The sequence below is a fragment of the Pan paniscus genome, chromosome 14, assembly GCF_029289425.2.
Source record: "Pan paniscus chromosome 14, NHGRI_mPanPan1-v2.0_pri, whole genome shotgun sequence".
NCBI classification, from domain to species: domain Eukaryota; kingdom Metazoa; phylum Chordata; class Mammalia; order Primates; family Hominidae; genus Pan; species Pan paniscus.
In genome coordinates this window covers 50,554,765-50,581,193 of record NC_073263.2, presented here as the reverse complement: position 1 = coordinate 50,581,193, position 26,429 = coordinate 50,554,765, and the positions used below count along the sequence as shown (strand labels likewise).

The window sequence follows — 26,429 nt, the reverse complement described above, 5'->3', positions numbered from 1 at the left end:
TAACATTACAATCAAAAGTACTGGGTACTAACTCCACAACTGTAGGCATATGAAAGACAGGCTGTTAACCCAGCTATATTTTACCTTATAGAGATTGATTCAAGTATATACAAATAATAGTGCTCAAAGTCCATATAGTAGGCTCATGCCTGTAATCTTAGCACACTGGAAGGTCAAGGTGGGTGGATTGCTTGAGCCTAGGAGTTGGAGACCAGCCTGGCCAAGATGGTGAAACCCTGTCTCTATTAAAAATACAAAAAGTAGTTGGGCGTGGTGGCATGCGCCTTTAGTCCCAGCTACTCAGGAGGCTGAGGCATGAGAATCGCTTCAACACAGGAGGCAGAGGTTGCAGTGAGCTGATATTGCGCCACTGCATTCCAGCCTGGGTGACAGAGCGAGACTTGGTCTCAAAAACAAACAAACAAACAAAAACCAATAAAACAAAGTTCATAGAGTAGAAGTCAGAGGTTAGGGGAAGGATCCAAGAGTAACAAGGAGAGTTTAGGAGAAAAGAACTTTTGAAGAAAGAAATGAAAAATACTCTATCCTAATTACAGAGTATATAGAGAGATTAGTAAATGATATAACTATTTGCTATCAAGGTTTTACTCAAAAAGAAGGTGGGAGAAATAAAAAGTTTTGATAGGTTGGGGACGGTGGCACAGGCCTATAATTGCAGCACTTTGAGAGGCCAAGATGGGAGGACTGCTTGAGCCCAGGAGTTTGAGACCAGCATGGGCAAAACAGCGAGACCCTGTCTCTACTAAAAATTAAAAAATTAGCTGGGTGTGGTGGTGTATGCCTGTAGTTTCCAGCTGCAGTTATCTATGATCGTGCCACTCCAGCCTGGGTGACAAAGCAAGACCCTGTCTCAAAAAAAAAAAGTTTTGATTAAAAACCAGCAGCATAGCCTTATCAAACGCCCAGAATCAGAAGAAAGGAATCTGGATTAATGTTCTCTGAGTTTTCCTATCAAATAGAAATTTCAGTCAGTAAAATTTATGATATAGATGAAATTACTAATTGAGGCTTTCCAAACTGTCGAAAGCAGCAGCCTGTAACAGTCTATTTGGACCATGACAAAATGACTGAAAGGTTAGAATATACTTTTAGTAGGTTAAATCACGAGAATAGCATCAATGAGAACAGTTCAGTACTTCAAACAGTTACCTTCAATTTCTGTATCAACTTGTGTACCACCTTTCCCCTTCCCAGACTTGATTTTTGCTGATCCTGTGTTTATACCACCAGCAATTTGTCCTTTTATAAGTCCATTATGTTCATTAATGGGAGAAGGGCATTTCTGGGGTGATGATGGTGGACTGCTCATTTTATCTTTCTGTGTTCCTTGGCGATCCTTCAATTTTTTCTGCAAACGTTCATATGTTTTACTAGATCGTTCATCTCTAAAGTTGGACCTTCCATGTGTAGAGTGAGCATCTAGGAGGCAACAAAAACAAAATGTTAAGAAGATCACTTTCTCCAAATAAGTTTATGCCATGAAAAAAGAACAGAAAATAAATCTATCATATAAAACTTTTATAAAATATTTAAAAGAATTTTGCATAACAAAGCAACCTTTGTGTCTCCATAAACTATCAGAACCAAGCTTTGTGATTTATTCTAATTATATATATCTCTCTCTCAAGTAAATTTACAGAGAGATTTATTTCCTTCTGTTCTCAACTAATTATTAATCTCCATAGAAACAGCTTGGTGGTAACTTATGATTATTGTAGGTGAGGAATGAGACTTGAGCTGAGCAGTCCACAGTTCTTTTTCTTTTACTCTTTAGTAACTATTACTTTTCACATCTTTTTGAACCTTAAACACATAAAATAGGTAAAAAGAAAACCACTGCCTGCCTAAATTCCCTTATAACTCAAAAAAGCAATCATCACTAAAAAAAAGTTAGCCAAAAGAAATGATTTAGACTGTTTAACAATAACAATCTACATATAATGTATCTTCAGATACTATAAACTCAAGGTTGTGATTTAGAAGAATCCACTCATTCTAATAAAAGTCACATAGGAACATAATTAAGTCATTATGCTCAATAAATATTAATTCAATTGTCCCCAGTTTTTTAAATCTAAAATGTGATGAGAAAAATATTTTTTAAAAGCCTCAGTAAAAAGTTTTAATTTAGCAGTGCCTTAAGAAAATTAGTACAGTATTTTTGAAATGAGTATTATAAGCATATGTACAATAACATTAGAATGAACGTGGACCTCTACCTCACACCATATACAAAAATTAATTCAAATGAATCAATGACCCAAATGTAAGAGATTAAACTATAGAACTCTTAGAAGAAAACACGTCTCCATGACCTTGGATTTGGCAATAGTTTCTTAGACGAGACACCAAAAACACAAGCAATCAAAGAAAAAATTAGATTTCATCAGAATTAAAAACTTTTCTGCACTAAAGGATACCACAAGGAAAGTGAAAAAACAACAAGGGAGGAAATCATACATCTGATAAGGAACTTGTATCCAGAATATATATACTCTTACCTTTCAACAATAAAAAGACAAATATCCCACCCATTTAAAAAATGGGTGAAGAATTCAAATAGACATTTCTCCAAAGAAAATATATGAATGGGGCTGGGCGCAGTGGCTCACGCCTGTAATCCCAGCACTTTGGGAGGGTGAGGCAGGTGGATCACAAGGTCAGGAGTTCAAGACCGGCCTGGCCAAGATGGTGAAATCCCATCTGTACTAAAAATACAAAAAATTAGCCGGGCATGGTGGCGCGCACCTGTAATCCCAGCTACTCGCGAGGCTGAGGCAGGAGAATCATTTGAACCTGGGAGGCAGAGGTTGCAGTGAGCCGAGATCATGCCATTGCACTCCAGCTTGGGCAATAAGAGTGAAACTCCATCTCAAAAAAAAAAAAAAAAAAAAGGAAAAGAAAATATACGAATGGCCAATAAGCACATGAAAAGATGATCAACATTAGTAGCATTAGGGAAAAGCAAATCAAAACCATAATGAGAGAGAAATTTATTCAGGATGCCTACAATCAAAAGACAGACGATATCAAGTTTTGGCAAAGAAATTGGAACCCTCATACATTGCTGGTAGGAATATAAAATGGTGTAGTCACTGTGGAAAAGTAATATAGAATTAACATATAACCCAGCAATTCCACTCTGAGGCACATACCCGGAAGAAATGAAAATATGTCAACACAAAAACTTGTACACAAATGGTCACAGCAGTATCGTTCATAGACAAAAAGTGAAAACAACCCAAAGGTCCATCAGCTAATGAGTGATAAAATGTAATCAACAGAATGCAATATTATTGCAGCCATAAAAAGGAACGAAGTACTATTATATGTGAGAACATGAACTTTGAAAACATGACATTAAGTGAAAAAAAACTAGACACAAAAGTCTACATACTGTATGAACATTTTAATGAAATTTTTATATGAAATACTTATATGTATATTTATATGAAGTCTAGAATAGGCAAACCCATACAGACAGAAAGTAGATCATGGGATGTGAAGGAACAGAGAGTTGGGACTGACTGTTAATATGCACAGTTTCTTTTTTGGGATGATAGAAATGTTCTGGAATTAGACAGTGGTAGTTAATACAGTACATACTGAATATAGAAAACATTGAGTTGCATATGTTGCACAATAAAGTAAATATATTAAAAACCACTGAAGTGTAAAATGATGAACTGTTACCTAAATTATATCTCGACAAAAAGTTAAGAAAAATAGCAACTGCAATCAATTAGATCAATTAGTACATACTTTAAAATGCTTTATCTATTATTCAAAATAATAAAGCTACCATGGAAGAGAAAAAAGAATATATTATAGTAGAAAGTGAAGGAACTTAATCATTGAATAGATCTGAGAGGGTTAAAATTCTGAGCAATTAACTAGCAGTGTGGCCTTGCAGAAATTACTTAACATTTCTGAGCCTCGGTTTCCTCATTTGAATTTTGCAGAATTTTATTGAAAATTAAGTGAGATAATACATGTGTGAGCATAGTGCCTAGCAAGGTTCAGGCTCACTAATGGTACTGCTAACAGTGAAATGCTGGATCAGATTCCACTTTGAAAATCCATATGGATTGTGCATGGAAAGGGCATCATGGAGGTATAGCCATTATTTAGAAAACCAGTACTGTCAATAATTAGCATTTAGTGGTAGAATCTCTGGCTTATAACCTCAAGTACAACATGACTCCTCCCTTTTACCACTGGGTAGCTAATTTGTGGATTTGTGCCCTTCACTTTCCTTCATATCAATGTAGATCACATCCATGCATTCTAATGCATATCCCTACAGAATAACAAGGGGTTTTAACAATGCAAAATAGTAATAATTGTAATACTAGCTTTTTCTTATAGTTTTCTCAGATTATAAGAAAAAATTAATATTTTTAAAACTAAGTCATAATTAGCAGTAAACAAAAATAGGATGAGACTAATCTGCAGTATAAACTTTTGGTACTCAAAAGTAGGTTCCTTGGAGCACAGCATGAACATCTCCTAGGGGCTTGTTAGAAATGCAGAATCTCAAGCACTACCCAGAGCTACTGAACCAATTTGCATTACTTGGGCAATAGAAATAAGTTTGACAAATACATATGATATGTACAATATATCCACTATTTACAGGCTGTGTTGTGTAATTTCAATTTTGTATTTGAAGTTATTTCTTCTGCAAATGTACTGAGTATAAGTGACAGGCAATGCTAAGTGCAGGGAATCAATAGTGATTAAAATAGATTCAGTTCTTAGGGAGTTGATAGTCAAATAAGGGAGACAGCCATACAAATACACAATGACAAAAAAGAAATTGTGTTAAGTTCTGTGAAAGATACAAACAAAGTTCAGTGCTAGAGACTAACAAGGTAAGATCAGGAAGGTCTCTCTGAAAACTGAAATTCAAAGGTTAAAGGAAATTTACAGAAAAGGCAGAGAGAACACCATGTACACAGGGACCGAGGCAAGAAAGAACTTGGAGGTTTTGAAAAACTGAAGAAATAAGGGGACTAAGGGGAAGCAATGGGACAAGGAAGTCAGGGGCCACAGGGCAGAACATTGCAAGAGCAGTTTGCAACCAGAACTAATTTTGGTTCCTAGGGATCATTTGGAAATGTCTGGAGATATTTTTAGATGTCAGAATATTTAAAATGTTGTGTTGGAGTTGTGTGCTACAACTGTGCTACACAATGGCAGTTAGTGAGTAGAGGCCAGGGATGCCTTTAAACATCCTACAGTGCAGAGTTTTGTCCTCTACAATGAAGACTTATCCGTCCTAAAACATCAATAGTGGCATGTTTGAGAAACCCTAGTCTAGGGTAAGGGTTTAGGATTTTATTCTAATTGCAATGGGAAATCACTGAAATAGTTTAAACAGAACAGTCTGATTAATATTTGAAAATAATTACTGTGGCTGAGAATTGATTATTGAGGGCAAGAATGGAAACAAAACCAACTGGAAGGCCATTGTTGCAGTTGTCCTGGCAAGAGCTGATGGTGGATGGATTTGAGTGGCAGTGGGGAAGTAGTAAAAAAAAATTCAGAAAATTCTGAAAATAAAACTGATACTAATTGATGTAAGGGTTGGAAAAGGAGAAATCAAATTTGACCATCTGGCTTTCATTTGAGCAAACTAAGTGACTAGTGGACCACCTACTGAGATGAAGGGACGGAAAAAAAGCAAGTCGTGGGGGTCCACATTTGACATTTCTGTTTAGAAATATTCTGAAATGCAAGAGACATCCATGTGAAGTTATCGAGAAGGCAGTCAGGAATAAGTCTGGCACTGTTTAAGGCAGTGTTTAAAGCTATGGGACATAATAAGGTATTATTTTGTGTTTATGTTTGGTAGCCTATATATTTATTAACTTTATTTATTAACTTTCCCCAAATTTATTAACTCCCTGAGGGCAGAGGTTATGGCTTATCCTGTTTTTTCAATCCCTCACAGAGCTTAGCAACTTTGTGTAGTGGCATCACAGCCAATAGGATTTAACAATGACATGGTTATTCCTGGCTGAAAATTTTCTCAGTGCCTAGATTGCAGGCCAGAGGAAAAGACCTCTTGTTTGAATGTGGCACCACTAAGTAGTGCTGCATGATATAAGTTACTTCCCTTCTTTGATTTTTCTGTTTACTTACCTGCCTTGAAGGGTGATCATGAGGATGAAGCACCTAATATAGTACTTGAGTAAAAGAAAAATGCCTGTTACATCATTACCATTTGCTGTTTTTTTAATGTGATATGATAATGGCATCTATTATATCCAAGCGAAGAATATCCAACTCAATAACAGTGGAATACTTTTAGATGTCTTACCTACATCTCCATAGACTTGTGAAGACTGATACTGTGGCATATACTGTGTTGTCATGTCTCCAGCTCCAGTCACGGGTGAGTACATATGACGTGGTGGAGGCGGCATCATAGTTGGGACAGGAATGAAACCAGGTAGAGGAGGATGTGGAGAACGGTGGAGAACTGTGTGACTACCAGGGTGAAACTCTGGTGCCTGAGGGACCACGACAACTCTTCGAACACCATTGTCTTCAATAACCTACAAAATGAACATCAGATTAAAATTTCTTCCATAGAATATAAACAATTCTTTTAAAAATGTTAAGAGTAGGGTAGGCACGGTAGCTCATGCCTCTAATCCCAGCACTTTGGGAGGCTGAGGCAGGTGGATCACCTAGGGTCAGGAGTTCGAGAACAGCCTGGACAACATGGCGAAACCCTGTCTCTACTAAAAATACAAAAATTACCTGGGCATGGTGGCCCATGCCTGTAATCCCAGCTACTTGGGAGGCTGAGGCAGAATTGCTTGAACCTGGGAGGTGGAGGTTGCAGTGAGCCGAGATAGTGCCATTGCACTCTAGCCTGGGCAACAGAGCAAGACTCTGTCTCAAAAATAAAATAAAATAAAAATGTTAGAGTAAGAATTTTTACACCATTAGAAATTTTAAAAATTTGGAGAATCAACATGAAAACAACTTATTAAATATATTGGTACATGTAAATTAGCACTAAACAAAATGAATTAGTTTTTGTTATACAATTCAATATAAATCTTAAAACACTGATTAGACAAGCTAAAGAGTAACCTAATAAGTTATGATACTAGATATTTATCCTATGTGTTATGTGCATTTCCTGATGGAGTAATTTTGGTTTAGACACAAGAGGTTCAGGAATCAATTTCCGTTTCTATATTATGACTAGGAGTAGGGGAAAACAAGTTGTGGAAAGACCAAATAGAAAACAAAACAACTGGATCCAGACTCAATCAGATAATCAATGACATGTTAGAATTTGGATGTAAAATTCTTATGACCATGACCAGGACAATTTTAACAGCTGAACATTTCAAGGGACACAAATACTGAATATTACTATATTAACTCCTAGCTAGGAAAAATATCTGTGGCTTTGAGGCTTAGAAATTACAAACTAAAAAAAAAAAACCAAAAAACAAAAAACAGGAATTACACCGTGGGGATAAATTTTTTTAAATGATAAGACTTACTCCTCTTTGAACCTTACTAGAGCTGCAAAGACACAGGAAACCCTAAAAAATTAAAGGACTTTTAAAATTAGAAATCCCTCACTAAAATAAGGCCCTTATTCTTTTAGACTTATATGGTAATTATTAAGGTATAACAAATGGCTAATACCTTCCTCAGGAAACAGAAAATGATCATACTGTTAAGTGCTAATTTAAAGGCAAATCCTGATTTTCAGGAAGGCAAAGTTTTATTATGCTTAAGGATAGCAAATTATTTTATAAATATATGTGCTTGGTAGGTATAGGTATACTAGAAAACACACTTATCTGGGTATAGATAAGCCTAAATTACAAACATTAATTAGATTATTAAACTATCCTTACCTACTGGAGTGTGACATGACTCTTCTAACAGGGGACTAGATGACCAAATGAATTAACTGTTTTTAATATGCTGGGTCTAGAACCATAATGCCTTGTTTTCAGCAAAATGGATGCCTCAGACCCCTTTCTTCCTATTTAACTCAGTTCTGAATTTAAGTCTCAAGCAAGCATATATGATTGATGGGAACTAAACAATATCTAGAACCCTACCTGAAGGGAATCTGGGAACTGCTGATAGCTTTTTAGCTTCTACCCTACAGGAACGAACACTGGAAGAAGTTTGAAATGGATTTTAAGTGAGCCAAATCACAGTATCTGTCACAATACTCATTTCACCTTTATCACTCTCCAATTCACAAATCTTAAAAAACGGAGCCATTTCCAAGAGGCTTGTACTTCATATTCATTCAACCTGGTTCCAAACTACCTTCTAAGTTGTATCGTTCTTTTGCAACAAATCCTGAAACATTAACTGCAGTCAGGCTGGTATAATAAAAAACCTGTCTTCACAGTGACTATACATTTCTATACCCTGTACTTTTATTTATGCAATTATTCTTCTTCACTTTGCTTCCCTTTAATCTATAATAATCTTGTCTATCCTTCCAATTCTAGCTCTAACTTTACCTTCTCCACTCATTTAAAACACTATTTTTCAGCAAAACAAACTGATAATTCAAAGAGGGAAAAACCTCAGAATGATATATTAAATATTTGTGGGGAACCCACACTAACAGGGGCAGACAAACACAACAAGTAAGTTACTTAGCATGTTGCAAGGTGATAAATACTATGGAAAAGGCATAGCAGGTAAGGGCTATTAGAAGTGTTGTGAGAAAGGAGCAGGTTACAGAATAAACACAGGGATCAGAGTAGGCCTTACTGGCAAAGTAAAGCTTAAGCAGAAACTTGAAGGAAGTGGAGGAATTAACTATGTAGAAATCTGGAAGATTTGTTCTAGGAAGAGGGAACAGTTAGAATAAAGCCCCTAAGGTAGAAGTGGGGCTGATTATACCCAAGGAATGAAAGGAAGCTGGTGTGACTGCATGAGTATAAAGGAGCAAAGGCAGAAGCAGAAGAAGTCAAAGAAATGAAGGGGTGATAGGGTGGTCAGGTCAGGCACCACGACACAGGCTACTATTAAGGAGTTGGAGTTCATCATTTACTGTCAGTGGAATGGGAAATCATCACAAAGTTTTGGGCAGAAGAGTGATAAAATCTAGTGTTTCTGACTCCTAGAGGATATGCGGTAGGGTCTGGAGACATTTATAGTTGTCACAACTCGGGGCAGTGGGGGAGGTGCACTATTAACACCTAGAAAGTAGAGAGGCCCAGAATACTGCTAAATAACCTACAACACAGAGGGCAACAAAAACATCACCCCACCTCAAATGTTTACATTACTATGGTTGAGAATTCCTGATGTAACCTTATATTTGACAGGATTATTCTGGCTGCTGAGTTGAGAAGAGATCGTAGGGAGGCAAAGACAAAAGCAGGGAAACCATTCAGAAAGCTACTGTAGTAATCTAGGCAAGAGATGATCACAGCTAAGACCAGGGAGGCAGCAGTGGAGATGGTGAGAAGTGACCCACATTCTGCATATATTTAAAAGTAGAGGCCAGGTGCAGTGGCTCACGCCTGTAATCCCAGCACTTTGGGAGGCCGAGGTGGGTGGATCATGAGGTCAGGAGTTCGAGACCAGCCTGGCCAATATGGTGAAATTCCATCTCTACTAAAAATACAAAAATTAGCTGGGCATGGTGGCACGCACCTGTAGTCCCAGCGCTCAGGAGGTTGAGGCAAGAGAATCGTTTGAACCAGGGAGGCAGAGGTTGCAGTGAGCCGAGACTGTGCCGCTGCACTCCAGCCTGGGAGACAGAGCAAGACTCCATCTCAAAAAGAAAAAAAAAAAGTAGAGAAACAAGACAAGATTAGCTGATGATTCCATGTGGGAAGTGAGAAAAAGAAGTTAGGGAACAATAGTCTTCCATCAATGTGATGAGGAAGGCTGTGGAGTAGAACAAGTTTTTTTCAGGGGAAGAGATTTGGAGTTTCAAGTTTTGCACTTGTGAGTTTGAAGAGTTTATAAGACAACTTAGTGGAAATGTTGAATAGACTGTTAAGATATACTAGTCTGCAATTCTGGAAAGATTGGGAAGGGATGACCAAGCGAGGTAGAAGGAAAACTAAGACAGTGTATAGAGTCTGGAAGTTTGGTGAAGCATGTCAAGGAGGAAGGATTAACTGTGTCAAATGCTGCTGATAGGTCAAACAAGAGGAAGACTAAGAATCTGACCACTGGATTTAGCAATGTAGACATTACTGTGACCTTGAAGAGGGCAGTTTTGGTATAGTCATAGGGTCAAAGCCCAACTGCAGTGGGTTTAAGTGAGAAAGTAAGGAGAAGAATTAGAGCTAACTGCACAATTTTAAAATGTTCTGCTGCAAAGGGGAATACAGAAATAGGGTGGTGGCTCATACAAGTAGTGAAGTCAAGAAACTTTGATGTTTTGTTGTTTTCAGGAGTGAAATTACAAAAGGCTCAAGATACTAATGAAAATAATCTAGCAGAGAACAAGAAATTGATAACACAGAAGAGAGAAAAGAAAAATGCTAGAGTAATGTGTCCTTACACAGGCAAAATGGGATGGGTTCCAGTATCCCAGTGGGGGAACTGGGTCTGGACAGGAGCAGGAAAGTTTGTGTTACAGATGAGGAAACAAGAGTTTGTGGGCTGGATGAGAAAGCAGAGCACATAACTGCAGATGTGCAAACCCTGGTGGAAGTGTAGGGCTAGGAGTCTGTGGAAGATACCGTTTGACTGTTCCTCCATGAACTCTTCCCTAGGTACTACAATCTCAGTGATCTCTCTCTCCTATAATTTCTACTGCATTTATTCTGTATCACTTGCCGGATATTTGTAACACTGAAATGTTAATTTTCCAGATGCATATGTCTTACTCTATAATTTAAATGTTAAGTTTCTCAAGGAACATATATGAACTATTTGATCCTTGGAACAATGCTACATACTATTATTATTTCAATTTTTCAGATGGAGAAACTGAGACATAGAGATGTTAAATAACTTGCCCAGGGTCATATAGGTAGAAAGTGAGGGAGCTAGTATTCGCACTTGGGCAACTTGGCTTCAGATTCCATGTTCTTATCTACTTTGTGGGCATAGAAGCCATAGGTCTTCTAGTGTCTTTTTTGTTGTTGTTTACGACAAGATATTTATTTGATTAAAAATAAATGGCTAAATTATTTATGAAATTAAAACCACTTTTCTGATGAGAAAGAACATTTAAAATACAAAGATAAGCTTAGGGGAGAGGAAAATGGAGAGCTATTATTTAACAGGTTCAGAGCTTCAGTTTTCAGCAAGATGAAGAGTTCTGTGGATGGAGGGTGGAGCTGGTAGTGCAATGCTGTAAATGTACCTAATGCCATTAAACTGTATACTTAAAAAAGGTTAAGATGGTAATTTTATGTTATGTGTGTTTTACCACAATTAAAAAAACAAACAAACAAAACCCCCAAACCTAAGATGTAGACAGAAGAGGGGAAAAAAAAAAGCCAGACAAGAACCAAGAGCATGGTGAACTCCACTACCTCAAGCAGCCAGTAACTTCAGAGGAAGGCAACAGACTTCAAAACTATTTGCTAAGTCTCCAGAGGCTTAGGTGCTAAGAAATGGCCATCATGTAGAGGTCAGATTTCACATCAACAGGGTACACTGGTTGTGATGTAAAATAAAATAAGTACGTTGTGAAAAGGAAAAAAAAGATAAAATATAATTCAAATTTGTCAGTGTTCATAAAAATTAAAATACAGATAAGGCAATAAAATATAATTAAATGAGGCATTAGCATAGTCTGACCACTTAACCACAGATGCCACCTAATTTCTAAGTAGGCAAAGACATGTTTTTTTTTCTTCCTTTATTGAACAGAGACACAATTGAGAAGGGCTGCAGAGAAAGGAAACTGTATCTGACATTTTATATTGTGTATCTTCCTTACCAGAATATAAAGCCCACAATAAATGTTTTGTTTATTGTTTTTTTCCCCCAGGACCTGGAATAGTACCTAGCACATGGGTTGATGCTCTAATAGTTATTTGTTAAATGAATGATATGATCAGAAATATATGTGTTCTTTTAGCACTAACAGAATGCTACATTTCTTTCTCCCTCTCTTTACACCATGAAGCTATTAGGGTTCTGTGACTTTCTCAATTCCTACAACCTTTGCTTCCTCTCTACTTTTTGCAACCTACTTCTGTGGTCTCACTCTGAACCCAGAACTATTCCAACTTTAAGCTCTTAATAATACAGCTTAATAATACAGCTTCACTTTAATTTAAGCTCAAAACAACTTTAAGCTCTTAAACAATAACATAGGCCATTCATTCAACAAACATTTATGTGTCTACAAACATATACAACAGTATGTGATCACAATCTCCTTTCTCTCCAGTTCTTACTATATCTCTTCATTCTCATATAAATCTCTTAGGTCTCCCCATCTTATAGTTTCTCACACTCCCCTGCCCATCCCTTTTGGCTGTTGTCCCCAGGAGAGCAGCAAGAAGTCTGAGATCAGATTATTTGCAGAATATCTGAAAAACACACTGACCTCACTCCTGCGTGCCATCATAAAGGCAAAATGAAACAGCAAGCACAGCTCAAAGGAGTAACCTGAAACTTTCCCCAAAGTCGATATAGGTTCTTTCCCCACGCTATGCGATCTACAATTCCTTCCCTGTTAGGCACCCTCTCATTACCATAGCAGCCCACATTCTATAAAAAAACAGTTAAGGGAGCCATTACCAGAAAGGCAGAACTTCTGATATTGCCTTTCAGGAGTCCCATTCAGGTAGTTCATAAACTTCTCTTGATAAGTTATTAACTTCATCACTGAAATAGCGGAATTGTTATCCTGTCCTGCAATACAATGCTCTTAGGGACTCTAAGTTAGTACTATTTGCCAGTGAATTAAGTTCCTTCTACTCCTGGCATCACTTGCTTTGTATTTAAGTTTTATAGTTCTATGTTTTGTTCATTTCCTCATTTGATAACTTAATTCCACTGGCACATAGTTCTGCCTCTGTGCAGTACACCAATTTCTTAAAAGTATCCTTATTTATTAAACTGCAACAATAAAGCTCATTAAGGTTCTGCCTAAAATAAGGACCAAGCAGGCCCCAGAAATGGCTATGGAGGTTATTTATGTGTAAAGTACATAATCTTGGTATGTGGACTATGTATCATCTTTTCAAATAGTTTGCTTCTTCTGAAGCTTTTTTTCTCTCTTTTTTTTTTTTTAATTAGACTTTAAGTTCTGGGATACATGTGCCAAACATGTAGGTTTGTTACATAGGTATACACGTGCCATGGTGGTTTGCTGCACCCATCAACCCATCATCTATATTAGGTATTTCTCCTAATGCTATCCCTCCCCTAGCTCCCCATCCCTTCACAGGCCCCAGTGTGTGATGTTCCCCTCCCTGTGTCTATGTGTTCTCGTTGTTCAACTCCCATTTATAAGTGAGAACATGTGGTGTTTGGTTTTCTGTTCCTGTGTTAATCTGCTGAGAATGATGGTTTCCAGCTTCATCCATGTCCCTGCAAAGGACATGAATTCATCCTTTTTTATGGCTGCACACTATTCCATGGTGTATATGCACCACATTTTCTTTATCCAGTCTATCACTGATGGGCATTTGGGTTGGTTCCAAGTCTTTGCTACTGTGAATAGTGCTGCAATAAACATACATGTGCATGGTCCTAGTACAATGATTTATAATCCTTTGGCTATATACCCAGTAATGGGATTGCTGGGTCAAATGGTATTTGTGGTTCTAGATCCTTGAGGAATTGCCACACTGTCTTCCACAATGGTTGAACTAATTTACACTACCACCAACAGTGTAAAAGCGTTCCTATTTCTCCACATCTCTCCAGCATCTGTGGTTCCCTGACTTTTTAATGACCGCCATTCTAACTGGCGTGAGATGGTAGCTCATTGTGGTTTTGATTTGCATTTCTCTAATGACCAATGATAAGCTTTTTTTCATATGTTTGTTGGCCACATAAATGTCTTCTTTTGAGAAGTGTCTGTTCAGATCCTTCGCCCACTTTTTGATGGGGTTGGTTTTTTTTTTTTGTAAATTTGTTTAAGTTCTTTGTATATTCTGGATATTAGCCCTTTGTCAGATGGATAGATTGCAAAAATTTTCTCCCTTTCTACAGGCTGCCTGTTTACTTTGATTATAGTTTCTTTTGCTGTACAGAAGAAGCTCTTTAGTTTAATTAGATCTCGTTTGTCAATTTTGGCTTTTGTTGCCATAGCTTTTGGTGTTTGGTCATGAAGTCTTTGCCCATGCCTATGTCCTGAATGGTATTGCCTAGGTTTTCCTCTAGGGTTTTTACGGTTTTAGGTTTTATATTTAAGTCTTTAATCCATCTTGAGTTAACTTTTGTATAAAGTGTAAGGAAAGGGTCCAGTTTCAGTTTTCTGCATGTGGCTAGCCAGTATTCCCAACACAATGTATTAAATAGGGAATCCTTTCCCCATTGGTTGTTTTTGCCCGGTTTGTCAAAGATGAGATGGTTGTAGATGTGTGGTATTATTTCTGAGGCCTCTGTTCTGTTCCATTGGTCTATATATCTGTTTTGGTACCAGTACCATGCTGTTTTGGTTACTGTAGATTTGTAGTATAGTTTGAAGTCAGGCAGCATGATGCCTCCAGTCCTGTTCTTTTTCTTTAGGATTGTTTTGGCTATATGGGCTCTTTTTTGGTTCCATATGAAATTTAAAGTAGTTTTTCTAATTCTGTGAAGAAAATCAATGGTAGCTTGATAGGGATAGCACTGAATCTATAAATTACTTTGGGCAGTATGGCCATTTTCACAATACTGATTCTTCCTATCCATGAGCATGGAATGTTTTTCCATTTGTTTGTGTCCTCTCTTATTTCCTTGAGCAGCAGTTTGTAGTTCTCCTTGAAGAGGTCTTTCACATCCCTTGTAAGTTGGATTCCTAGGTATTTTATTCTCTTTGTAGCAATTTTGAACAGGAGTTCACTCATGATTTGGCTCTCTGTTTGCCTATTATTGGTGTATAGGAATGCTTGTGATTTTTGCACATTGATTTTGTATCCTGAGACTTTGCTGAAGTTGCTTATCTGCTTAAGGAGATTTTGGGCTGAGACGATGGGGTTTTCTAAATATACAATCATGTCATCTGCAAAGAGAGACAATTTGACTTCCTCTCTTCCTATTTGAAAACTCTTTATTTCTTTCTCTTGCCTGACTGCCTGGCCAGAACTCCCAATACTATGTTGAGTAGGAATGGTGAGAGAGGGCATCCTTGTCTTCTGCTGGTTTTCAAAGGTAATGCTTCCAGCTTTTGCCCATTCAGTATGATATTGGCTGTGGGTTTGTTATAAACAGCTCTTATTATTTTGAGATATGTTCCATCAATACCTAGTTTATTGAAAGTTTTTAGCATGAAGGACTTCAATTTTATTGAAGGCCTTTTCTGCGTCTATTGGGATAATCATGTCATTTTTGTCATTGGTGCTGTTTATGTGATAGATTACGTTTATTGATTTACGTATGTTGAACCAGCCTTGCATCCCAGGGATGAAGCAGACTTGATCATGGTGGATAAGCTTTTGGATGTGCTGCTGAATTCAGTTTGCCAGTTATTTTATTGAGGATTTTCGCATCGATCTTCATCAGGGATACTGGCCTGAAATTTTCTTTTTTTGTTGTACTTCTGCAAGGTTTTGGTATCAGGATGATGCTGGCCTCATAAAATGAGTTAGGGAGGAGTCCGTCTTTTTCTGTTGTTTGTAATACTTTCAGAAGGAATGGTAACAGCTCCTCTTTGTACCTCTGGTAGAATTAGGCTGTGAATCCATCTGGTCCTGGGCTTTTTTTGGTTGTTAGGCTATCAATTACCGCCTCAATTTTAGAACTTGTTATTGGTCTATTCAGGGATTCCACTTCTTCCTTGTTTAGTCTTTGGGGGGGTGTATGTGTCCAGGAGTTTACCCATTTCTTCTAGATTTTCTAGTTTATTTGCATAGAGGTGTTTATAGTATTCCCTGATGGTAGTTTGTATTTCTGTGGGATCAGTGGTGATATCCCCTTTATCATTTTTTATTGTGTCTATTTGGTTCTCCTCTCTTTTCTTCTTTAACAGTCCAGCTAGTGGTCTATCTATTTTGTTCATCTTTTCAAAAAACCAGCTCCTGAACTGATTGATTTTTTTGAAGGGTTTATTTTTGTCTCTATCTCCTTCAGCTCTGCTCTGATCTTAGTTATTTCTTGTCTTCTACTAGCTTCTGAATTTGTTTGCTCTTGCTTCTCTAGTTCTTTTAATTGTGATGTTAGGGTGTTGATTTTAGATTTTTCCCGCTTTCTCATGTGGGCATTTAGTGCTATAAATTTCCCTCTACATACTGCTTTAAATGTGTCCCTAAGATTCCGGTATGTTGTGTCTTTGTTCTCATTGGTTTCAAAGAACATCTTTATTTCTGCCTTCATTTCATTATTTACCCAGTACTCATTCAGGAGCAGGTTGTTCAGTTTCCATGTAGTTGTGTGGTTTTGAGTGAGTTTCTTAATCCTGAGTCCTAATTTGATTGCACTGTGGCCTGAGAGATTGTTTGTTATAATTTCTGTTCTTTTACATTTGCTGAGAAGTGTTTTACTTCCAATTATGTGGTGAGTTTTAGAATAAGTGTGATGTGGTGCTGAGAAGAATGTATATTGTGTGGATTTGGGGTGGAGAGTTCTGTAGATGTCTATTAGGTCAGCTTGGTGCAGAGCTAAGTTCAAGTCCTGAACATCCTTGTTAATTTTCTGTCTCATTGATCTAATATTGACAGTGGGGTGTTAATTATTACCACCCATTATTATTGTGTGGGAGTCTAAGTCTGTTTGTAGGTCTCTAAGAACTTGCTTTATAAATCTGGGTGCTCCTGTATTGGGTTCATATATATTTAGGATAGTTAGCTCTTCTGGTTGCACTGGTCCCTTTACCATTATGTAATACCCTTCTTGTCTTTTTTGATCTTTGTTGGTTTGAAGTCTGTTTTATCAGAGACTAGGATTGCAACTCCTGCTTTTTTTTTTTTTTTGCTTTCCATTTGCTTGGTAAATCTTCCTCCATTCCTTTATTTTGAGCCTATGTATGTCTCTGCATGTGAGATGGGTCTCCTGAATACAGCACACCAACGGGTCTCGACTCTTTATCCAATTTGCCTGTCTGTGTCTTTTAATTGGGGCATTTAGCCCATTTACATTTAAGATTAATACTGTGATGTGTGAATTCGATCCTGTCATTATGATGCTAGCTGGTTATTTTGCCCATTAGTTGATGCAGTCTCTTCATAGAGTCGATGGTCTTTACAATTTGGCATGTTTTTGCAGTGGCTGGTACTGGTTTTTCCTTTCCATATTTAGGGCTTCCTTCAGGAGCTCTTGTAAGGCAGGCCTGGTGGTGATGAAATCTCTTGGCATTTGCTTGTCTGTAAAGGATTTTATTTCTCCTTCGCTTATGAAGCTTAGTTTGGTTGGATATGAAATTCTGGGTTGAAAATTCTTTCCTTTAAGAATGTTGAATATTGGCCCCCACTCTCTTCTGGCTTGGAGAGTTTCTGAAGAGAGATTTGCTATTAGTCTGACGGGCTTCCCTTTGTGGGTAACCTGACCTTTCTCTCTGGCTGCCCTTAACATTTTTTCCTTCATTTCTACCTTGGTGAATCTGACAATTACGTGTCTTGGGTTTGCTCTTCTCAAGGAGTATCTTAGTGGTTTTCTCTGTATTTCCTGAATTTGAATGTTGGCCTGTCTTGCTAGGTTGGGGAAGTTCTCCTGGATAATATCCTGAAGAGTGTTTTCCAACTTGGATCCATATTCCCCATCACTTTCAGGTATACCAATCAAACATAGGTTTGGACTTTTCACATAGTCCCATATTTCTTGGAGGCTTTGTTCGTTCATTTTCATTCTTGTCTCTCTAATCTTGTCTTCACACTTTATTTCATTAAGTTGATCTTCAATCTCTGACATCCTTTCTTCTGCTTGATTGATTTGGCTGTTGGTACTTGTGTATGCTTCACGAAGTTCTTGTGCTGTGTTTTTCAGCTCTATCAGGTCATTTATGTTCTTCTCTAAACTGGTCGTTCAAGTTAGCAATTCCTGTAACCTTTTTTCAAGGTTCTTAGCTTCCTTGCATTGGGTTAGAACATGCTCCTTTAGCTCAGAGGAGTTTGTTATTACCCACCTTCTGAAGCCTACTTCTGTCAATTCGTCAAACTCATTCTCCGTCCAGATTTGTTCACTTGCTGGCAAGGAGTTGTGATCCTTTGCAGGAGGTTTTTGGAATTTTCAGCCTTTTTGTGCTGGTTTTTCCTCATCTTCATGGATTTATCTACCTTTGGCCTTTTATCTTGGTGACCTTCGGATGGGGTTTCTGTGTGGACATCGTGTTTCTTGATGTTGTTGCTATTCCTTTCTTTTACTTTCCTTCTAGTAGTCAGGCCCCTCTGTGGCAGGTCTGCTGGAGTTTGCTGGAGGTCCACTCCAGACCCTGTTTGCCTGGGTATCGCCAACAGAGGCTGCAGAACAGCAAAGACTGCTGCCTGTTCTTTCCTCTGGAAGCTCTGTCCCAGAAGGGCACCCACCAGATGCCAGCTGGAGCTCTCCTGTATGAGGTGTCTGTCGACCCTGCTGGAAGGTGTCTCCCAGTCAGGAGGCACGGGGGTTAGGGAACCACTTGAGGAGGCAATGTGTCCCTTAGCAGAGCTCGGGAGCTCTGCTGGGAGATCCACTGCTTGCTTTAGAGCCAGCAGGCAGGAACGTTTACGTCTGCTGAAGCTGTGCCCACACTTGCCCCTTCCCCCAGGTGCTCTGTCTCAGGAAGACGGGAGTTTTATCTATAAGCCCCTGACTGGGGCTGGAGCCTTTCTTTCAGAGATGCCCTGCCCAGAGAGGAGGAATCTAGAGAGGTAGTCTGGCTACAGTGGCTTTGATGAGCTGCGGTGGGCTCTGCCCAGTTCCAGCTTCCTGGTGGCTTTGTTTACACTGTTCAGGGAAAACTACCTACTCAAGCCTCAGTAATGGCAGACGCCCCTCCCCCATCAAGCTTGAGTGTCCCAGGTGGACTTCAGACTGCTGTGCTGGCAGCGAGAATTTCAAGCCAGTGGATCTTAGCTTGCTGAGCTCTGTGGAGATGGGATCCGCTGAGCTAGACCACTTGGCTCCCTGACTTCAGCCCCCTTTCCAGGGGAGTGAACGGTTCTGTCTTGCTGGCGTTCCAGGAGCCACTGGAATATGAAAAAAAGCTCTTGCAGCTAGCTCAGTGTCTGCCCAAATGCCTGCCCAGTTTTGTGCTTGAATCCCAGGGCCCTGGTGGTGTAGGCACCCAAGGGAATCTCCTGGTCTGCGGGTTGTGAAGACTGTGGGAAAAGTGTGGTATCTGGGCTGCCGGAATGCACTGTTCCTCATGGCACAGTCCCTCATGGCTTCCCTTGGCTAGGGGAGGGAGCTCCCCGACCCCTTTTGCTTCCTGGGTGAGGCGATGCCCCACCCTGCTTCAGCTTGCCCTCTGTGGGCTCGCCCTCTGTGGAAGAATCAAGTCTTACATACTGGAAACTTAAATTAACTAAAAAACAGTAAGACTAGATTTTTGTCTTTGGATTACCCTGTGTAATGAAAACGACACATTTTCTAGAGATAATCTTCATCTTAAATTAAGATTAATAATAGTAGCCCACTAACCTCACATAATCCTTCCAGGAAGATTATTGTTAAAATTCATTAATTTATGTGACAACTATTTATGGGACACCTACTACATTTGAGTTACTACAAGAACACAAAAATAATTAAAAGGCAGTTCCTATCTTAAGGAACCTAAAATCCTGTAGGAGTAAAAATACATATGCAGTTGTCCCTTGGTATGCATGGGGGATTGGTTCCAGGACTTTCTGTGGATACCAAAATTTTCTAATGCTCAAGCCTCTGATATAAAACGGTGTAGTACTTGCTTATAACCTACAACACCCTCTGGTGTACTTTAAATCATCTCTAGATTACTTATCATACCTAATATAATGTAAATGCTGTGTAAATAGTTATATTGTATTAAGAAATGTGACAAGAAAGTCTGTACGTGTTCAGTATAGATGCAATTTTTTTTTTCAAATATTTTCAATCTGTGGTTGGTTGAATCCATAGATTTGGAACCTAAGGATATGAAGGGCTAACAGTACATAATTATATTAGGTGTTATGTATTATAACCAAGAAGTGGTTCAATAACATGATCTAGGTAGGCCCTCAAGGATGGGTAGAATTTTAAAAGGCAGAAATGGAGAAATGAATAACATTCCTTAGATAACAGCATTAAGGAAACACCAAGTAAGCATGTGAGAAATGTTCAGCTACAAAAATGGACATAATTGAAAGTATCAAGAAAATGGTGCAAAGGCAAACCAGGACAGAACCGTGTAAAGCCTTAAATGTCAAGAAATCTAGACTTCATTGAGTGGACAAGCCGGCTACAGGCTCTTTATGACCAAAGAAATGCTATAGGAAGATTATCTCTGTGGCTTTTGGTCTAAAGATACAGAACCTCAACTCGGATGATTATCTAATTTACAAATATTTACTGAGCCCCTACTATATGACAGGCTATATACTTGGCATTGAGGATATAAAGATAAGTAAGAGTCTTATATGATCTAGACTTCTTACTTCTTACCTCATTCCCTAGTATTCTCCCTTGATGAATCAGTCCAATCATACTGACCTCCTTGCTGTTCCCAGGCATGCTGTCATCTTAGGCCACTTGCACTGGCCATTTCTGTCCAGAATCCTCTTTTCTCAGATAGATGCATAGCTAACCCCCACCTGTCCTTCAAGACTTGGCTCAAATCTTACCTGCCCATGAGGCCTCTTCCGACCACTCTTGTAAAATATAACCAGCTCTAACACATTATAGAATTTTTTTTTTTTTTTTTGAGACGGAGTCTCACTCTGTCTCCCAGGCTGGAGTGCAATGGTGCGATCTTGGCTCACTGCAACCTCCGCCTCCCAGGTTCAAGCGATTCTCCTGCTTTAGCCTCCCTAGTAGCTGGGATTGCAGGCACCTGCTACCATGACCAGCTAATTTTTGTATTTTTTGTAGAGACAGGGTTTCACCAGGCTGGTCTCGAACTCCTGACCTCAGGTAATCCACCCGCCTTGGCCTCCCAAAGAGCTGGGATTACAGGCGTGAGCCACCATGCCCAGCAAACATTATAGAGTTTATCCACTTTTTATTTGCCTCTTCCCATAAGAATATAAACCACAGAGCGGCATGAGTCTTTGCCTCTTTCAGTCATGGACATATTCCAAGCACTCAAGAGTGCCTGACATATATAAACACTCAATACATATTTGTGGAACACTGTTGAACATAGGAACTGTAAGAATTCATAATCTCAGGAAAGAGAATTACACATTTCATAAGTTTATGAAAAGAGGAATATATATATTAATAATATGCCACGAAAGCCCAAAGGGAGAAGCACCTGGAAAGGCTCAGGGAAAACTGCTTTCAGAGCTCACGATGAAGTGAAATGAAAAGGATAGGAGTTTGCCACAAAAAATAAAACGAAAAGGTACTGTAAGATGAGAGAACAGCAGATAACCCAAGTGCACTGAAAGAACTTGTCTTAATCATCTTTTTATCACTAGCTCCCAATACAGAGCTCAGTACGTGGTGCCACTCAATAAATCATGAACTGAACTATGCTAGAGAACAGTCTTCATGTAAGAGAAGGAAGATCTGAGAAGGTGCAACAAAGAAGTAGAAAAAAAAAATCAGGGCAGCATGATGTCAAGGAAATCTGCAGTAAATCTTATCAGTGGTACCAAATTTTTAGAGGTCAAAGAGGACCAGGCTGGAAAGCAGGACTTTGGATTTGGTACACAGCGGAAAGCTGTTTTAGTAGAGTAACATAGACAGAATGCAGACTATATTAAGGAGTCAGTGTGCTAAACAAAAGTAGAGATAGTTAGTAGAGACTACTCTGAAAAGCTTACAAGGTAATTTCAGTACGTGATCTCATCTCATAATGAAGGCACTGAGACTGAAGGAAGTTGATTTGCCCAAGACCATGCAGCCAGCAAAGGTTTGAAATAAGATATGGATTCAGCTTTTCTGACTCTAAATCTCATTCCATTCTCTCCTTCCCAGCACGCTCTTCTTTTGCTGTCGTTCATGTGATGGTGTGCTTCACAGAGTGTGCAGAAAATCCACCCCAATATCCCACCACCAATATTCTGGCATAATCAGGGAGGAAGTAACAGAGGGCCTGAAGAAAAACTTCAAGTGTAAATTCAATGCTAGGGAGAGAAAATGATTATTTCCCAAAACAGATTGAGGCAAAGAGTGCAGACCATACGAAATCTCAGTAGTGGAAGATATTGAACACCTGCAGATTTTACAGTTTAATTCAGTTTGCCTGTGTTCATAAATTACTATACTTAAGGTCAGAGCTTCCCAGTCATTATGCATAAAAGGTTACAGGTGTATGGAGATACTGATTTCCCCACCCCCCCCGTCCCTCAGGGTTGCTAAACTCTTTTCTATTGAACACAATATGCCATGCAATTATCAACAGTGTCTGAGATTCATTGTATGAATAAAGTTGGAAGCATTGTCTTGGGTTACATCTAAGCAAATTTCTAAATTTAAAAATGTCAGTGTAGGCACCTTTACAACCTAAAATATTATTTTTATTTAGTCATATATTTAGGGAGATAAAACTCTAGAATGAATTTTCTTTTGTGACTTAATACCCAAAGACAAGGACAAATGATGAGTGCTGCCAATAAAAATTTTTCTTCCTTTCCAAATGTACTAAAATACTTGAAAGAGATTTATGATAGATACACAACACTTGGTAAGCCTCAGTAATTAAATGGTTTTTGTTAATCAAAATCAAAGTCAAAGAGAATAACATTATCACTATTATATAAATATGAAAAGAAAAATAGCATAAAAACATACCTGTGGGGCATATCCAGGAGGCACATAGATAGGAGGCACAGAACCATTTGGGGACATCATTGGAACCTGAGCAGGACCTGAATGGGTCACAGAAATGATGTATTAACCCATGATTGCTTATCGGGCTAAAGTTGAAAACAATTTGAATTACATTTTGAATACTTCATCTAAACACTCAAGCCAACAGTAACTACATTTTTATAAAAAGAAATTCAGATGATTGACTTGTTATAAAAATTTATCTTGTAAAGTGCACAAATTACCCTTTACCTACCTTTGTGTTTTTTAAAGTTGCTGGGGTAGGGGTGGTGCGGGGGGGGAGGTTGGAGGGCTTTTTAAAACATATTAACAGGCTCTCCTAGAGATTCTTAGTCAATGGGGTCTTGAATCATTATATTCACTTTACAAATATCCCAGGTGACTCTTATAATAGTGTAAGTTTAGAAACACTGACCTAGAGAAAAATCAAACTAAACTCTGCATATAAAATCAATGAAAAATACAAAAGGCAAAATTTTCAAAAGTAACAGGGACAAAATAAAAAAGCAAGAGTGAAAAGCAGCAAGAGGAAGAATAGTTAGAAATTTGGAACTCGCTTTGTTAGGGTTAAAATACTTGTGTAATGTGTGACTCATGTCTATGGGGGCTTAAGAACAAAGAGAAATGCCACACGTGTACTTACCCAAAGGAAAAAAAAAATTTTTTTTTTGTTTCTCACACTAAAAAGTTCTAAAAAAGAAAATTCAGCTTCTCTCACTCTACACTTCCTTTCACTTTTATAGTGTTAGGTTTTCCAATTAACTTTTATAACTATTATCTCTAGTTTACCTTCTCTTTTAACGTTTCTGGGAACAAAAGAAGCATTTGGAGAAGGTGTGTTTTGTTCTTTCTAGGAACTAAAATCTTAGTTGCTTTATGTAACTTTTAAAAAAGTCTCTTACCCCCCTTCCGTTCCTTTCTTCCTGTAACTTTACACTGCAGTGTCCCCTCATGCCCACCAGTTTTTTATAACCTGAAATGAAACCTTTTCAAAGAAATTACTTATTTCTAAGGGAATAAGAACAAAGGTCTGATGAGGAATGTAAAGGGGGAAGGATCTCTTTTATATGCAGAATTATAATCAACCATTATATAATGGCTCTCAGCTATAAAAGAAATAAAGGAGGAAAAGCTCAAATGTAGGGTAGAAAACAAGTAACTCTTAATATTATACATACTTCAGAAAATCAGAATAAAGGGCATGGAGGTCACAACAAATCCGGATTACAGCCATTCTGCCCTTTCTAGGGAAGGCAAGGGGTGAGGACAGAACCACACAGTGGTGATGAAATTAGGGCTAGGGAGATGAGAGAGCTAGGGAAGAGAAAAGAGAATACAAAAGAAAGGGGGTGTAAGAGGGAAAATACTAAACGGGTGACGGAAAATACTAAACAGGGGTAAGGAAAGTGGGGAAAGTGGAGGAAAAAAGGGGGGAAGCAAGCAAGGAGAGGAGAAAGGCAAGAGGGGAGAGAAGGAGAGAGGTGAGAGGTAAGAGAAGAAAAGGGAGGGATAAGAAAGGGGACAAGAGGCAGTAAAGGAGAGTGAAGAGAAGACAAGAAGGGAGGGAGAGGAGAAAACAGAAGGGTAAGGGGGAGGAGGAACGATGTGGAGAAATAGGAGAAAGGGGGAGGGGAGAGAAAGGACAGAAGAGGTGGGGAGGGGAAGAGAAAGTAGGGATAAGACTGAAGTGGTTGAGAGAAAGTAAGAAGTGTTTGTGTAGAACACTAAATTACACTATATAATATCTGGCTGTGAAAAGAACTTTTCAATAAGATACTCTTCCCATCCAAAACAAGACCACCACCAAATACATGAAGTTGTCCAGAATATTATTTTAATTATATATAGCTAATACTAACTTACTATGTGCCAGGCCTTTTACATATTTTTTCTCCTCATAATCATTCTATCAGGTAAATATTATCATCATCATCATCATCATCTCCATTTTCTAGATGTGGAAACTGAGGCACAGAGAGATTAAGCTCCCCAAGTGGTAGAAGTGGGATTCAAAACCAGGTAGTTTTATTTCTAAGGACATATCCTTACCACATTTTTAGTAAACATTAAAATACTGTGCAGTATTGGCAACTGATATAATTTGAGGCTTAAGAACAATGCTCCAAAGCCTCTAAGGAAAATTAAGGCCTTTGTTGTCTTTACATACTTAAAAACATGAGAGAAAGAATAAAATTTTCTTAAGTTTAAGCAAACATTACCTATTAATTTACTGAATAAAACTTGTGAGCTGCTTTATACCTCTAGGCAGAAAAGCTTCATGCAAAACTCACCGTTTAGCTCCTATATTCTAGACTCAAGAGAAATGAGAACTGTTTTAAACTAATGCTGGTTTACTTCCATTAGCTAATTTATATAAAACTACAGTAAACTAACTTCCTGAATCCTTACAGGTGGCTTAGGTATTACTTACAATATGTGAAATTCAGCTGAGAACTTGACAGAGAATTCACTGAAAATCATATTTTATAATCTTAATAAAGGCCATTAGCATTGCACTTTTACTGTGGGTCCTTTTATATGCTGTCAAATTTAATCCTTACATCAAGTCATCAGAATAGGTTTTTCTTTTGCCATCAGAATAATAAGTTATTGCTAATTACATTTAAAATAGTAAAATCACACAATTGCTTCAAGTGGCCCTCCTTTTACCAGAAATACGAATATATATGTAGTTACAATTCAAACCATTTTATACTTTGATAGCCGCTAAAATAGTTTATAATTTGGTAATACAAGATTCTACTTTGTTTTTTAATTATATCTAAGTGTGATGCTGAAAAGAGAAATGTAAGCTAAAATAAACCAGTAGTAAATATATTACTAGATGTAGTCCAGGAAAAAGACTGATTAACTTACTTCTTTACGAAGTAATCCTTTCACTCTAGCAAAAAAATTTTTTTTTATCCTGAGGCAGAAATTGTATATGGTTAGATTTTTTTTTTTTTTTGAGATGGAGTTTTACTCTGTTGCCCAGGCTGGAGTGCAGTGGCGCTATCTCAGCTCAATGCAACCTCTTCCTCCTGGGTTCAAGCGATTCTTCTGCTTCAGCCTCCCGAGTAGCTGGGATTACATGCATGTGCCACCATGCCCGGCTAATTTTTGTATTTTTAGTAGAGACGGGGTTTCATCATGTTGGCCAGGCTGGTCTTGAACTCCTAACCTCAGGTGATCCACCTGCCTCGGGCTCCCAAAGTGCTAGGATTACAGGTGTGAGCCACCATGCCCAGCCAGATTTTTTTTAAAAAAGACAATTTATCGGTACCATATTTAATGCCTAAAATATTGCTGTGAAGTAACATTCAACACTGAATGCAAACCCCTATTGTATAAACATAATAAATACAAGTATCGATGTTTAGAACTACAACGTT

At 38.2% G+C, this 26,429-nt stretch overlaps 1 protein-coding gene across 3 annotated transcripts in view; it reads right to left on the bottom strand.

The window, feature by feature from the left end:
* The window catches only part of FNDC3A (fibronectin type III domain containing 3A), a 228,056-nt gene that overhangs the window by 66,008 nt on the left and 135,619 nt on the right, over positions 1 to 26,429 (bottom strand). For all 3 annotated transcript variants that reach the window (XM_003811430.6, XM_003811431.6, XM_003811432.6), the window contains 3 exons: positions 22,999 to 23,075; positions 6,347 to 6,584; positions 1,171 to 1,440 (listed from right to left, as the gene is read on the bottom strand). In XM_003811430.6, coding sequence (XP_003811478.1) covers positions 1,171 to 1,440; positions 6,347 to 6,584; positions 22,999 to 23,075 — 585 coding nt within the window. The remainder of the gene's footprint in view (positions 1 to 1,170; positions 1,441 to 6,346; positions 6,585 to 22,998; positions 23,076 to 26,429) is intronic.